Source organism: Trichogramma pretiosum, unplaced genomic scaffold (genome assembly GCF_000599845.2).
Source record: "Trichogramma pretiosum strain Unisexual culture from Peru unplaced genomic scaffold, Tpre_2.0 scaffold24, whole genome shotgun sequence".
In the NCBI taxonomy this organism is placed as follows: domain Eukaryota; kingdom Metazoa; phylum Arthropoda; class Insecta; order Hymenoptera; family Trichogrammatidae; genus Trichogramma; species Trichogramma pretiosum.
This window is the reverse complement of record NW_019641611.1, coordinates 1,429,320-1,444,548: the sequence shown is the minus strand read 5'-3', so window position 1 is coordinate 1,444,548 and position 15,229 is coordinate 1,429,320. Positions and strand designations below refer to the sequence as shown.

General features: G+C 48.3%; 1 protein-coding gene across 2 annotated transcripts; it reads right to left on the bottom strand.

Annotated features, from left to right (window-relative positions):
• Window positions 1–10: 10 nt before the first annotated feature.
• On the bottom strand, window positions 11–8,769 carry LOC106648217 (ankyrin repeat domain-containing protein 27-like). 2 transcript variants are annotated; one of them, XM_014364930.2, is made up of 8 exons: window positions 8,559–8,769; window positions 7,106–7,356; window positions 6,881–7,028; window positions 6,316–6,800; window positions 5,290–6,232; window positions 4,552–4,854; window positions 3,747–4,068; window positions 11–3,049 (listed from the first exon to the last, which is right to left on the bottom strand). In XM_014364930.2, exons 2-8 carry the CDS (start codon window positions 7,302–7,304, stop codon window positions 2,669–2,671), a joined length of 2,781 nt encoding a protein of 926 aa, XP_014220416.1. In that variant the 5' UTR covers window positions 7,305–7,356; window positions 8,559–8,769; the 3' UTR covers window positions 11–2,668. The 2 variants fall into 2 exon arrangements, with proteins under 2 accessions (XP_014220416.1, XP_023314366.1); XM_023458598.1 differs by lacking the exon at window positions 8,559–8,769 and adding an exon at window positions 7,709–8,067.
• Window positions 8,770–15,229: the final 6,460 nt, after the last annotated feature.

Sequence of the window (15,229 nt, the reverse complement as noted above, 5' to 3'; positions counted from 1 at the left end):
TAAAAAAAATATTGCACTAATGAGAAAATTCCAAATAAAATTATGAAAAGTTTGAAATTTTGAGTCTAATTTTGAATTGCAAATGAAAGAAATTCCATTATCCCAGATCCACATCAATTTATCACATTTTTCAGTTACATATTCACATATTTATGAAAGAAGATAGAACATGAATCAAATTTTACACCAAGTTAAATGTGTAAGAAATTATTTACATAATTTTTCTTCAAAGTATTCAGATCATTTTATCAGATATTTTATATTTCTCTATTTTGATTTGTATTGCTTATTTGAGTCTATAATATTATCTTGACTATTTTCTTGGCATCTTGTAAAAAAATATCTATAAACTTTAAATTTGACGTTGGTTTTTTTTTCAACATTTATTAATTACTACTCAGTGGAAAGAGTTAAAATGATTAAACTTTATAAGTGCTTATACTTTCAAAGTTCATCACTTAAACTTTACAGAACCGGTTTTTACTTTATGTTTGTTGTTTGATGAGTTGAAATGATTTTACAATTAAATTCTCTCACGCATCAACATTTACATCATTAAACTTTTCAAGTAGACGCGAACGGTTTTTTTTTATATGTCACTATAGAAATGAAGTTCTTTTATACATACACTTGAGTATTGGCATAGTTTTTTAGGTAACTGTAAAGCTAAAAGAATTAAACTTTAATTTTAACAATATACAACTAAATTACATGTAAATGAGTAGGCTAATGGAAATTCGTTGGAAAAGAGAGTTAAATTTACTTAATTTACATCTAAATTGAGATGACTGATGATACATATGATTTAGTTTCTAAAATTCTAAAAAAATGTTTATTGCACTATGTTTTACATGTAATATTTATCTCTAAATCGTTGACAATTTAATATTTCGTTCTATAAACTACGATAAATTTTTTGAGCACAATAAAGTGGACTTGGCTTTTATTTTTTTATGTCTGCTTGTATTTCTTTTAATTATTATTATTATTATTACTAATTCAACCAACAATTAAAAATTAACTACAAATAATGGAAGGCTTACATTGCTTCTTACTAAGATTTGTGAGTCGATTTGTATTAATTATTTGAATCTCGTAAAATTTTTCTTCAAACATTTAATATAGACATAACTTTTTTTATATGCGGAACAAGAATTCCCTTAATTGTATATTATCAACTTTTTTAATGTGTGATTGCCATGGGTTCATGTTCATGTGCTCGACTAGAGCCATTTTTTCGTTAAGCTTTCAGTAGAATTAAGTAAAGCCTTTTAAGTACTCGGTTTTTTGAACATCACTTTCCTTCAATTGTACGTGCAATATTGTTTATATTCTCATATATATGTATATTTATATAAAATTTTTTTCTTTAATCTTTCATAGTCACATATAATATATTTTAAAAAAACAGTCATTTCAAATAGATTATTAAGTTAATACATAATCTCTGGGAATCGGTCGGAATCTCACTGGCAGATTCTTATTGCTGCGAAAGACATTTTTCGTAGAAAATTTTTTTTCATACTGTAAAAGTTTCGGTTTTTTTAATTAGGCGTCATTTTATCTATAAATTTGTTTTCGGTATAGCAAATAGACTTTCATTGCTTTTCAGCATTATGCGTTTAAACAATATCGATTGTAATAATAATACTAATAATATTGTCAATAACAGGCGTTAATCTGTGAAATTCTGTACATATGTATAAATATCGTTAAGAAAGATTGTCCTCATTAACTCTATTCATTGCTAAAAATCATGACTCGAGAAAAGGAGTAAAATCAAAACGATATAGTAAAATTTGTCAACATTGTTACGATGGAAAAATGTCCATTTTGGCTGCTGTATGCAGAAAAACATTCGATAACACATATGTATAGTTCAGAAATGCGTTGGTGTGAACATGAGTTATTTCGCACTTACTAGACCATTTTAATTGGTACAATTTATTATGTTCCTAAAAGAATGCCTCGGAAAGATCGAGTTTTGCTCATCGCTTATAAAAAAAATTGACGATCGCGTAGCATCGAAATTGAATTCGAATTTTTTTCTCACTACTAACGAGCATCAATTTCACCTTTGAGCGTGAGAATGTGGGCGTTTGGTGCTAGGGAAAACTAACATACGAGTACATAATCTAATAATTTCCATATCACTGAACGTTGCGTACCGCGCGGAAACTGCCAATTCAACGTCGATTCATAAGCTCAAATTTCGCGAAATAAGTACAACTGCGTATTCACAGATATCTATACAAGGTACATTTATATAAACATTTGTATAAATCACAACATGACTGACAATAGCTAAATATAATCAAGCGCTACGATAACATACACAAAAATTAACAAATCGATCGCACGCGTCGCGCAACAGCGTAATATGCGCATACGCGACTGCGTGCATTTATACAATATAATAATCGTCGCAGGCCTTGGGCGTTCACATTGGAACAGAAAGCGAAAAATCCCATAGGATAAAACAACGAAAGCGCGTAGGATCGTTCGGTATACGCGGGGGCGTATACGTATAAAAATGTGTGTCGATAATCGCCGGTGGGATCGGGGTGTCGTCTCTCGTTCAGTTGCCCTCGACCTCGTGTATGACGTCGAGGCCGAAGAACCTCACGGCCTTCTTAACGGCCAGTTTCACACCAACGCGTCTCTTGCCTCAGCGGCTCGCCTCGCCGGTGCTGCTGTTGCCCGCGACGTTGCGCAGTATCTTGCCGATGTTGGTGAGCGCCAGCGAGAAGAATATGTCGTCGGAGTGCATGCGGTCGACCTCGTCGAGGGCCGTCATGCCGTTGATGTTGCGCAGCTTGAAGTTGGCCCCGTGGCGCACGAGCATCTCGACGATCCTCACGCTGCCGGAGCGGGCCGCGAGGTGAAGCGGCGTGTCGCGCGAGTGGTCCTTGGCGTCGGGATTGCAGTTGGCGCTGGCCAGGAGGAGCTTCACCGCCGACGGGTGCTCGTTCTGGCAGGCCAAGTGCAGGGGCGTGCGGCCCTCCGAGCGCGTCGGCAAGTTCACGTGGGCGCCGGCGTCGAGCAGTAGCTGTCAACGAGAGCGCATTTAATTACTTTTCCGCCTCCTCCTCTTTTCTTTCTATTTATGACGTGTGAAAAATTGACCCATTTAGCTGCAGCAGACGCGCGATTCTCCATACGTGTTTACGCGTAACTAATAACGTCGCCTCTCGAGTCTAAAGTAGCTTTGCTCGCGCACTGCAAACTGCAAAGGCACTTCATTTAGCGCCGGTGCGCGTGTACAAAGGTGCCTGGTCGCGACCACTTTTGTAGTTAATAAGGCTGGAAAATATGCCCGGCAGACGCGCGCGCGCCGGCAACGTGTATGCATATTACGCGCTGCGACTGCATATGTGCGTACAAAGGGGTTGTACGCCGCCGCCGCCTCTACGTGGTGTGCGCGTATGTGTGCAGTGTGTAGCTACGCGAGCGTAATTGTTACCGCTGCACGCGCGTGCATATGTATAATGTATGTGCATGCGCAACTGCATGACCGCAGTAAGCGACGGAAAAAAAAGACGAAGAAAAAAACGGAAAAGAAACATTGCGGCGCGCATTACATGTGTCGCATAATGTGGAATTATGTCGCCGCGTATCCGGACGGCGGCGAGCGAGCGTGACGCGCGGCTTTTGTGCGAGATTTCTTTTCTAAGGCAGCGATCGTTACGACTAATTTACGGGCATTGCAAAAAAATCTGGCTACGTTCCCTTCTCGAGACGCTCACCTGTATGATCTCGATGCAGCCAACGCCGGCCGCTATGTGAAGCGCCGTCTCGCCCCGGCTGTTGATGGCGTTGATGGCGACCGGAGGCTTGTTCTCGCGCTCGTAGGCCAGCTCCTCGATGCTCACGCACTTGTCGCAGTTGCAGAGCGGATGGCAGAACTTGGGCGAGTCGTGCTCCGTCACGAAGGTCTTGCTGAGGGGGCCCTCGAGGCCCAGGTAATACGAGGCCAGCCTAATGTCGCCCTCGGCCACGGCGGCGAACAGCCGGTCGATTTTGTGCATGCCCTCGGTCAGGCCACCGCCTCGGTAGCTATATTTGAAACTTAAGAGAGAGAGGCAATACGACCGAGTTAAGCTTCTGTCTCTTTGGGGGGGTAAAGCAGTACTTATCTTTGTAGAAAAAAAAAGATGAATAAGCATGCGTTGACAAGCATTATTTATAGTGCCCATTCTCACCTGTTGGATCATCGCTCGATTACCACCAGCAGTTTACATAAACCATCACCCAAAGTAAGCCCCTATAATAACTACCGAAACCAAGAGCCATCTAAACGAGCTTAAACGAGCTTTTTTAACAGACGAGAAAATTAAAATAATCGCATGGTACTATAATGCATAACAAATGAATAATCCAAATCTAGAAATAATAAGCACAGCTATCATGTGAATGTAATTATAAATATATGTATTGATGCGCATAATAAATCTAACAATATCTTCTTTTTAAAGACTAATAAATCTATTGAATCAAGGCTATACGAGGATATGCAGCTACTGACGAAAGAGCCTGTTGAGCCAGACTAACCCGTGTTTCTTGGTCGTCGAAGCGCCCGGCTTCATGGTGTTGTTGGCCTGGGTCGTGCGCTTCTTCGTGCCCGTCTCCTTGTGTATCGTCCCATTGCAGCCGAGCGTGCTGCACTTTTTCATGCTGGGCTGGGCCTCGAGCAGCTTGGCCACGAGATTGCTGTGGGCCAGCGTCATCGGCGTCTGGCCGCGACGGTTACGCGCCTGCACGTCGGCCCCGTGCTCCATCAGCAGCTCGACGATGCCGCTGTAGCCCCATTTCGAGGCAAAGTGCAGCGCCGTGTCGCCCTGAACGTTCGTGGCACTGAGCAGAGCGAAAGAACGAAAAAACAAAAAAAATTAGTTTACGCGCCCTCGTTACGACGAATAAAGAGAAGAAGCGCGGCGAGGAAATTTTGCTCTTTTTTTGAGCGCGGGAGAGGAGAGCGAGACCGATACTCGAGCATCGACGCGCTGTACGACTGTATAATTGGGATGCGCGTGCATATATAATGGAGACGAGTGCCACTCGAAATATGCATTGTACTAGAAACAGAGCACCCGACTCTCTTTCTTTGGGGCGCACGCCGAGCCCGGAGAAGGAGAGACGGAAAAGGCACTTCAAGATGCGCCATATATATGCAGTGCGTTTTGATAAGCGCGCACAATGCGACTAATTAACGAGTCGGCGGCTTAAATTAAAAAAAATAATAATGATAAGCAAGAGCTTTCGTCTGGATGAATATATCTAGAGACGCACCTGACGGAAATGGGCATCCTCGAGTGCTCGCCGAAGAACAGGAGCGTCTTGACGCAGGCGTCGTGGCCGTGGTCGGCGGCCAGATGCAGCGGCGTGTTGCCCCGGCTGTCTTGGGCGTTGGGATCGGCGCCGGCGTGCAGCAGCATCAGCAGCGTGTTCTGATGGCCCCGCGCCGCGGCGCAGTGCAGCGCGGTGGCGCCGTCGGCGTCGGCCAGACTGGTCTTGGCCCCCCGGTTCAGCAGGTAGTCGACCACGGCGACCTGACCGTGGAGCGCCGCCACGTGCAGACAGGTGCGGCCGCGCTCGTCCCGCGCCGTGATGCTGGGCGTGCCGTCGAGGCCGAATCGCTTGTTGCTCGACATCTTGCGCTGGCAGCGCTCGCACAGGCACAGGGGATGGCAGAGCTTCGATTCCTTGTCGTTGTTCCCGCTGCTGCTCTTCTCGGTCATGATGCGCTGGACCTCGACGACGTTGCCCTTGCGCGCGTGCTCGAACAGCTCGCTCGTCTGCTTGTCGAGGCCGTTGCAGTCGCCGTAGCCGTTGCCGAACAAGTTGTGATCCTCGTCGCCGTTGATGTTCTCGTAGATGGGTATCGACGACTGGCCGTTGAGCTTGGGCCCGTGCTCGGTCAGGTCTTCCTCGTTGCCGTTGCCCAGCCTCAGCGAGCCCGACTTGACGTGCTCGACGGCCGCCTCGAGCGACGTGACGAGGAATCCGGCCTCGTCGGACTCGTGGCCGGCGCTGGCCGAGTATCGAAAGTTTTTCATGAAGGCGAGCTGCGCGCACCAGCTCGCCAGGCCCGATTTCACCACGAGAAAGATGAGCACGGGCAGCAGGTCGTCGGACGACACCGAGCTCTCGCCTTGGGACACCAAACGAACGGCTCGCTTCAGGCAGCCCAACTTGCCGAGCACCGTGAAGTGGCCCTCGAGTCGGGACAGTTCTGCAATTACACCGCATTTAATTTCATCGATCATTTCGTGTGAATGAGAAGAAAAAATAAGCCGAGTCATGGAACTCGAGTACCTTGCTTTCCCCTGTTGACTCCGTCGTAGAGATCGGGCCTGACGCTCAAGTCCTTGAGCTGTAAATCGTAGAGATTTTTAATGAGCTTGTTGAGAGTGGCGTCCTCGTGGGCGGTGCTGAGGGCAACGGCCTGGGGCAGCAGCTTCCTCAAGCCGTGCAGCACGAAGCTCTCGATGGCGATCTTGATCGTCTGGAGAAAGTAGCGGCTCTCGATGGTGCGCTCGCGCAGCCTCGAGTCCTTCATGAGGATGCGCAGACTCTTGGCGTAGAGCATGCTGACGAGGTCGCGCTGCATCTGCAGGCACTCCTTGTCGAGGCTCTTGTGTCCCTTCTCGAAGTCCTCGATGGCCAGCTCCATCTCCTTCAATACGCTCTTGTCGTGCACCTCGGACCAGAGCAGGTCTATGCAGTCCTTGAGCGAGTTCACCACAGGCACCTCGTTGCTGCAGAAGCCGCTGTCTTGCTCCAATAGGCCCTCTATGCACCTGTGCGCGCCAAAAGCTCGGCGTTATTACGTGCTCGAAAAAAGCTCGGCGGCTGAATTTTTCATGCGAGCGACACTTACCATACTGTGTACTTGTTGATGTCTTCGGTGTAAAAAGTCTCTTCAAAAAGCAATTTCAAAGTGACAGGCTTGGCGGTTTCGTATTCGAGAACGAGCGCCCTGTTGCACAGTCTTACTTCTCGATCAGTCAAGGTATGAAAATGCGTGGCTGAAAGAAAAAAAGAAACACGATGTCGGTGGTCAAGAGAAAGATCATCGATGCATCGCTCGGAAATCGAGTCTCACCGGGTAATTCGTCATCGGGTACGAGGATGTGTCCCAGAAAGTCCTCCTCGGTCAACGCATCCTTGGTGAACGTGCCGGAGCGAGGCACGCAAATGGTCCAGCCTTCGCGGATGGCCCTGTCGAAGATCGGCTGATACTCCTGCTGCAGTGTCCGGTAGAAGGCATTTTCCGACAGATCCTCGTCGTAGTTTGAATCCATGATGCCGTCGAGCCATGTATCTCGGTCTAATAACGCCTCGCGACGTCCGCTTCTGCTTCCAAACACACCACACGAACAACGCCATGTGTATATAGATTAAAATATATTTGAAAAAATTTTGCGATTTTTCCACTTTAAATTATGCGATAATTCGGGCATTCGAGTACACAACTCATACTTGCGCGCGCGTGCGATTTATTTATAGGCATATACACGAAGAGAGAGAGAATTTCTCGAACGCGCATTCCACGCGCGATAAGATTTTTCTTCGCGTTCTCGCTCGCCTGCTCGCTCGAGCGGGCGCGCGCGCGAGCTTCGCGATAAAAACTTGAATTCGAGAGAAAGAAAAGAAGAAGCGAACAAAAAAAAAGAGAAAAAAAAAGAATACGAGGAAAACAACGCACATTCGTAAGAGAAGGTGATTAATGCAGCTCAGCCTGGCATCGTCGGCTGCAGCAACGTGCCGGCCGAATTGGTCGAGCTCATTGTCGTGGTCGGTGTCGTCGCGCAATTGTTGCTCCCGAAACAAGCTCCAGTGATATTTTCGTCGGCACTGGTAACAGCGATGTCGGTCATGCCTTGCTCGTCGTCTACGCAGTCCGCGTCTGTAGCGCAAGAACGAGTGGTACAGGCTCGTCGTCGGCGCGAACAAACACCCGAGCGAAGATTCGACGGCGTCGCGACACATAGTATAGGTATGCGAATAATGTGTGTACTGTTCTATATAACAAATGTCAACAATCCGAATCGGAGCGCGCAGTGTGCAACACGTTATAATACGTACGACGCGTTTTGTGTTACATACGTATGTAGAGCGGCGGCGGCGACGACGACGACCAAGACAACTGTCTCTCGTCAAGTACATATCAGTATACGAGTAATAGAAGAAGACGAAGAAGAAGAAGAAAGGCCTGAATTTACACTCGATCGCGCGCTTAAACGATAAAGTCAACAAGTCGTTGTTTTTTCTCCTCTCCGCTTATAGCTGCGAGGCGCGCGATAAACGATAAAAGAGACACGACGAGCTGTAGCGGTAGCGACAACAACTCCGGCGATCGAACGAAATTATCAATCGCTCCACGCGTGGAATAGGAGCTTCGCTCGTGTATACGTCGTGTGCTACAGTTAATGAAAACTGTAAAAACTGCACTGCAGGCGTAGGAGCGAGCGATTAAACATAACCTCCGGCTGCTAGTCGTCGGGGTCGCGAGCTCGTATAAAATCTATCTACCCTGTTGAGAGGTGGGTACGTACTCGATAAGTAACAAGTCCAAGTGCAGCAGGCAAAAGGTAACATGTAGTGTGCGTGCGTGCGTGCGTGCTGTGCTGTGTGCACTCGGCAGCTTCGGCTTGCGGTTGACACACACGGAGCAGCAGTGACGTACGGCCACGAACTTTGCTCTGCTACTGCTGCTACTGCTGCTGCTGTTGGCGTGCAGATGCAGAGGTGACTGCTCGCTCGAGACGAGCAAGCGTGGCTGCTACACCACTGGCTGGCACATAGCAACTGTTCTTCCTGCTCCGTACGCAGCTTCGGCTTTGGGCCTCCGAATAACTGCGCCAACTATATAGGTATACGAAAAGGTCGAACTTGTATCGCTGCACTACTCTCTCTCTCTCTCTCTTTCTCTCTCACTATAAACTGCTCTCCGCTGGGCTATATGGTTGCTGCTGCGTGCTTACTATATAGGTATGTATATGAACGGCGCGCGTCCTTTCTATTGCCTGCTCTCGATCGTCTGACAGCTAAGCGCGACTCTATTCTCTCTCGTTCCTTGCCTCTGTCTCTTTCGCTCTCTCTCGTTTGGCCGTGTGCGCCTACCGCTGCACAGGTAGTAGGCAGGTAGGTATACGCATCGTCGCGACGTCTTCTATTATTTCACTCTATATATATGCCTGAGCTGTATTATATATAGGTGAGCTACGCGCAGGAGATTGGATGTCCTCGTGGGAACATGTAGGCTGGCCAGTGGCTGCTGCTGCTGCTGCTGCTGCGCTGCAACGTGCACACACACTGTATACAACGTTGGCCCGCGTACTGCGCTCAGCTATGAGTAGTCTGTACACACATTATATAGAGACGGTGCAAAGCAGTAACAGCAGCAGCAGCAGCAGCCTCGCATGCAGTGGCAGTGGCAGTGGCAGGGCGGCCTGAGTGAAAGGATGTAAAAGGAAGTGTGCGTCGAGAGGCATTTACTTTTTTATAATACATCGGCGGCCTGCAGTGGCAGAGCGGCGCAGGCGGCGGTGGCGGCGGCGGCAGGTGGGGTAATATTGGTCGCTGCACCGAGAGCACATGCACCACTTTACGAGCGCCGAGGCCGTACGTGCGTACACAGCCCAGCTGTACCCAGCATATATAGGCTCTCTTTAATCGAAGGAAGCTAGTAGTAGTCGCCTTGCTTCGTTGTCGTCATTGCAGCAGCTTGCGATTCTCTAGTGCAGCTCGATGAATTTATTAGTGGGGCTGCTACGTATACTATAAGCTATTGCTTGTACTCTCTCGTGTTTATACAGGGAGGCTGCTGTTGGTGGAGGACCGAAAGCGAGAGCCAGCAGTGCTCCAGGCCGGAGTCTGCACGAGTAGGAGGAGGAGGAGGGAGAGGAGAACCCGACGAGGCCTAGACTTGAAAGACTATAATGCCGAGAGCCGATTTCTATTATATAGCCGAGGTATTATGTGGACGTGCTTAGCTGCGTACACCTATATATGTACGCGCAGCTACTAAGGCGCGAGGATAAGTATATAGCCGCTGGATGAATGGAAAGGTGCCTCTCTCTCTCTCTCTCTCTCTCTCCTACAAGAGAGTGCTCATAATAATGCACGTAGCAGCTTTGACGAGCCGTACTCTGTGTTTTTTCCTCTCTTCTTTTTGCCTGCATACATATTATAAGCCTTGGCCGGTCATATGTGTGCATATATAATGGAGCGCCGCTTGCGTAAGCTAATACCTCGCGCGTATAGCTGCACCGGCGAAATTTTTTTTTGCAGCTCCTTTTCGGCCGAGACGAGTCGATTGTTTAGGCGAGCTTTCTTCCGCTTCGGATTTCCTTACCGATATAGCTTCGTACAGGCGGCTAGGGACTCTTGTCCAATCTCCGCGCGCGGGTCGCGTCGTCGACGACGAGCTCTGGCTATACGAGCCCCGTAGGGCAAGGAATGCACGTATATCGATCGGCATAATTGACGCAGAGATTGCGCCTAGTTAATTATTTTTCTTTCGCTCGAGATCGGGCGCGTTTCGTGCCTATACGTACCGAGCGGCGCAAGATTTAATCGAATTTCGCGACTGACAGCGGCGCGTCGCGCGCAGATAAGTAAGAAGCTACGCGCGTGTTTCGGAGTCGGCTTGAAAGCTTCGCCTCGGCCCGATAATGTAATAAATGTATACATTACTGCCTATATACGCCGCGCTCGAGCTGTGGCTTTTGGCATACGCTGCCTATATGTATACGAGCGTCGCGGAGACGGCCCATAGCTCAGACGACGAGCTCTCGAGCTATATACCACATCGCGAGATTTATAACGATAATGCGCGACGCTGTTATACGTACATATTGGCATGGCTACGCGCCCAAAATGTTGCCTCGCTGCGCTCGCAGCTCTCGAGCCGAGCCAGCCAGCCAAAGAGAGAGAGAGAGAAGCTCGCGCGCCAAGCAGATACCTCGATATAATATCGAAATTATAATGATAAAATACAGCCTTCGGGCATTATTTTACCGGTTCTCCGGCGAGCTTCGGCCGTATATACGCGCCTGCAATGCCGAGCTGTGTATGTATATAATACGTACCTATACGTATGCACGGAGGATACATAACTTTAGGCCTTATGTACGAGCGTGAAATAGGCTTCGGCAGCTTTTTCTCAAAAATCGACTTTTCATCGCTCTCCAGCGCGTATATAATGTACTATTTATACACGATTATGGCATGACTCGAGTGACAAGCGGACAACAGCGCGCGACAGCTCGAGAAACGGACTGACACATATTACCGTGTAACTCGCCATAATTCTAATACTTTATTATCTCTTTATACTCCTTGGCTACATAATGGAATTCACTTGAATTATTATCATCTCGTTTACCGAGCGCTCGCATATGAGCGCGCCTCTTTCGGTATTTATGGTAATGAACCGATCAAATGTGCGCTTTTTTTTCTTTTACACGCTTTATTTACTGGCGCACGTGTGTGCGTGCACGCCTGTGTGTGTATTGCGAAATAACTAAGACGCCGAGTACACGCGAAAAATGTAATGGCCAATTTTTTTTCGGTTTTTGTTTTTTGCTTCTCCTCGTTGTTGTATTACAGCTGCGCGGCGTATTCGAGACAGGCGGACTAAACTTACGTAAACTAATACCGAGCTGCACATATTATACACACACGCGCGCGTGGATCGACGCATGGCGAAACTTGGGATCCAAGCGCAAGTATAATATTAAGTATGTGCGCGTGGTTGACGAGGTTGCATTTTAATCTCGACTTAATTTTTAACAAAAAAAAAGATTGAATGAGAAACTGAAAGATTTTCGGTTGTCGTAGGCGCACGATAATTTATCGTTTATCTGTTCTCGAGAAAAGCAAAAAAAAAGAAAGAAAAAATTCCTCCTCGATGACACTACAGGTAGATGACAAGCAGCAGCACACGATGTGTGCAAACGCAAAGCTCGCACGCGCGCGTAATCTTTTGTACTTTGCTCGGAAGCAATTTTACGCCTGGCTCGCTTTCTCGCTCGCTGCTGGCTGTGTGGGATATATCATAATATACTCATGCAGCTGCGCGCGACGCCGTGGCGAACGTAAATCGCGCGGCGAGTTATATCGTCGCGTCCCGCGATTCATCTTGAAAAAATTTGCGCTCGCGATGTGTATAGCTGGCTATAAGGAGCTGCTGCCGTGTGCGCACCACATAAGAGAGGAGCTAACTGCACGCGCGTACGACGGCACTTATACTTGCTATATGTACACGAGTGGCGCACGCGTGTATTTAACGCCCTATAGCAATATACCTTGCGTATATCAATTTCCGAGATCGATCGCTCTTGAACACGTCTATGCTCTCTCCCTCGATTGCAAAAATGTATATCCTCTTGCGGTAGTTTGCTATATAATAACGGGCGCAAGCCGGTACCTACATGCCCTGGGCTCATATAGTATAGGGCCGGTGTGTCTAGGGTCGCACTCTTGGCTCGACGTGCTATGTGTGGCACTCAACACGCGCCTCGCCAGCACCTCGACTCGAGCTCACTCCTGTTTCTTCTTAGCTTCTTCTTCGTTTTTTCTCCTCTTTTTTTTAATTGTCTTTTGTTTGTCGCGTAGGTGTGGATGGAAGCTCGCGCGCACGACTCCGCACAGCACAGACAGTGCAGAGACAATTATTGTATACACGTACGAGCGGCTCAGAATGTTTGTATATAGCACGCGATGACGATGCATTTCCATATTTCTATACGTATATAACGTCGCATATTATAGGCGCGTATAATTCACATACGAATATATTATACACATACGAATGCATGTGCACGTGTGCGTGCGGTCGGTCGCTGTCTCGAGCTCTCGCAGCATTGCACACACACACAATATATATACAGAGAGATACGAGCGTAAGGTTTCAGTATGGAGATTTTGCCATTGGGTTTGGGAATTCGATACGGCACACAGACACTCGCTCGCACGGACACGCACACTTTTGCACACACACGGAGCTGCAGACGCGCATCCACTCACACCTGCACACCCATGATGCGGACGAACTTGGTGCGCGGCCACCGTACGTTCACCTCTCCGGCTTGACAGGCAAAAATCCGCACGCGCCCGTGAACGAGAGAAAAACGCATTTCGTACATCGCTAGCGGGGCTCTCTGGCTACGCGCTCGCTATAATCTAGATTGCTCGTGTACGCCTCTTGCGGATTCTAATATTGATTCCGTACATTATACGCGACACACTCGCAACGAGACCAGAACCCGAATATATATACCTTTTTCCGCGTATACATGCCGTTACGTATACCGCGCGCATATTGCCGATCCCGACCTTTTCAATTGACGTTTACAGGGCAGATGTCGAGGGGACGAGAAACCCCCAAATCTCAATCTACGAAAGCTTTATCGAATGGTTTTTGCGGCGAATGAAAAAAAAAATAAAAAGAAGCGTATCGATGCCTCTCGAGAGATATATAGAATTCGCGAGGGGTGCGCAGAGCTGTCTGGTGCAGTATCCAAAATTCATCAAACGATTTTCGATCACTGCACTGCAGCCGAGACACGGACCACTCGATCGAGCGGCTATCAATATCGGATGATATCTGTCGGGGGGTTCGAGCGAAAAAGAAAAAAGAGAAATTGAGCGAGATGCACTTACCGGTAAATGTATAATTTACTGCAGCGGTTCGATCATCGTGTGGGTCTCTGTCGTGGGTGCCTCGGTGCCTCGGTATCGAGATCCGCAGTCGAGAGAGGGTTGATTCGTCGCAGCGTCGAATCGTCTCCGGCGCCAAAGCAGCAGAAAGATCTAGGCACGTATCTAACTCGGCTGCACGACTCTCTCTGCACACCGTCGAAAAGCGAGAGAAAAGAAGCGGCGGTAGGCAGCAGCAGCAGCAGTAGGCCGGCTTCCCTTTTTATTCATCAAAATTTCACCAGTCGCAGTCTAGCCTCGTTTCTCGTTTCTTTTTCTCTCGTCGTCGTCGTCGTCGTTGCGTGCACTACATCAAACGGCGCGAGTTGCACACAGATTCACAGTAGCAGCAGTAAGGTACGGGTGCGCGCACAAAGAGAAAAGGCGCGGGCTAGAAGAGCGCGAAAGTTGCCGAAAAAAATCTCTCTATCTCTCTGTTCGCGTAGGCCCTTGACTGTATAGACACTGGAGAGAAAAGTCGTTGTCATCCTTAAGGCGACTCTTTCGAGCAGGCAGGTGACTCCTCGTAGTCAAATATACGAATGTTATACGGTCGAACAGGAGTTGGGTCCGGTGGATTCGCGCGCTCACTTCGAAAAAGTCGGCCGTAGCAGCCCGGCGTGTGTCGTCGCACGCGCTCAGCCCGCAAGCCCGTAGTCGAGTGCGAGTGTACGCGAGTCTCGCAATAACTTGCGTCGCTCGCGCTCTCTCGGCGCTTATGCGCCGCTCCGTGTTATACTTATACTCCTTTTTTTTCGTCGTCGTTCGTCGTCGTCGTCGTCGTCGTCGTCGTAGTAGTCGTAGTCGGCGGCGTCGGCCCCCCCTGAGAAGGGGGGTTGCGCTCGTGCGCGCCGAGACTCAAAAGACTGCACAGCAGCAGCGGCACTACGAAGATGGAGAGAAAAAGAGAGTGGGTGAGAGAGAAAGAGAGACAGACAGCGGCAGAGCCGACGACGGACCTCTCGAGGCGAGACGGGATTATCGACGAGGTAGTGTAGGCACCGGTGCCGCTAGTAGCAGCCAACATTTCATTGTACAGCCAGTGAAAAAGTCTATATGTATATACAACAAGTTATATACATATAGAGGGTTGCCTGACTCTGGCTGCACAGCTGCCTCTGTGCCACCCTCACACTCTTTCTCTCTCCCTCTCTCTCTCTGTTTCTCACTTTTTTACACCGGGTAAAACGAGCGAGCGAGGAAAACGCACGTTTCGCAATGTCGCTTTCCGTCTAAGCTCTTTCATGTAACGTACAGCCAGCTGCATTCTCTGCTCGGCTCTGCTCAGCTCCGCTATGCTCTCTCGCTCTCTCTGACATCTATGCTAATGAGTCTCGGATGTATTGCTCGCTCTAGATCTAAAGGTGTCGAGAGGCGCGCAGCACGGGGTACTTCTCCTCGGCTCCTATTCGTCGCACACACGTCGTCTTGTACTTTTTTTTTTATTTTTTTGGTAGTTTTTTTCGTCGGCAGAGCCGCGCTCAGCTCTTTTTTCCTACCCCTCCCACCCCTCCGCCTCCTC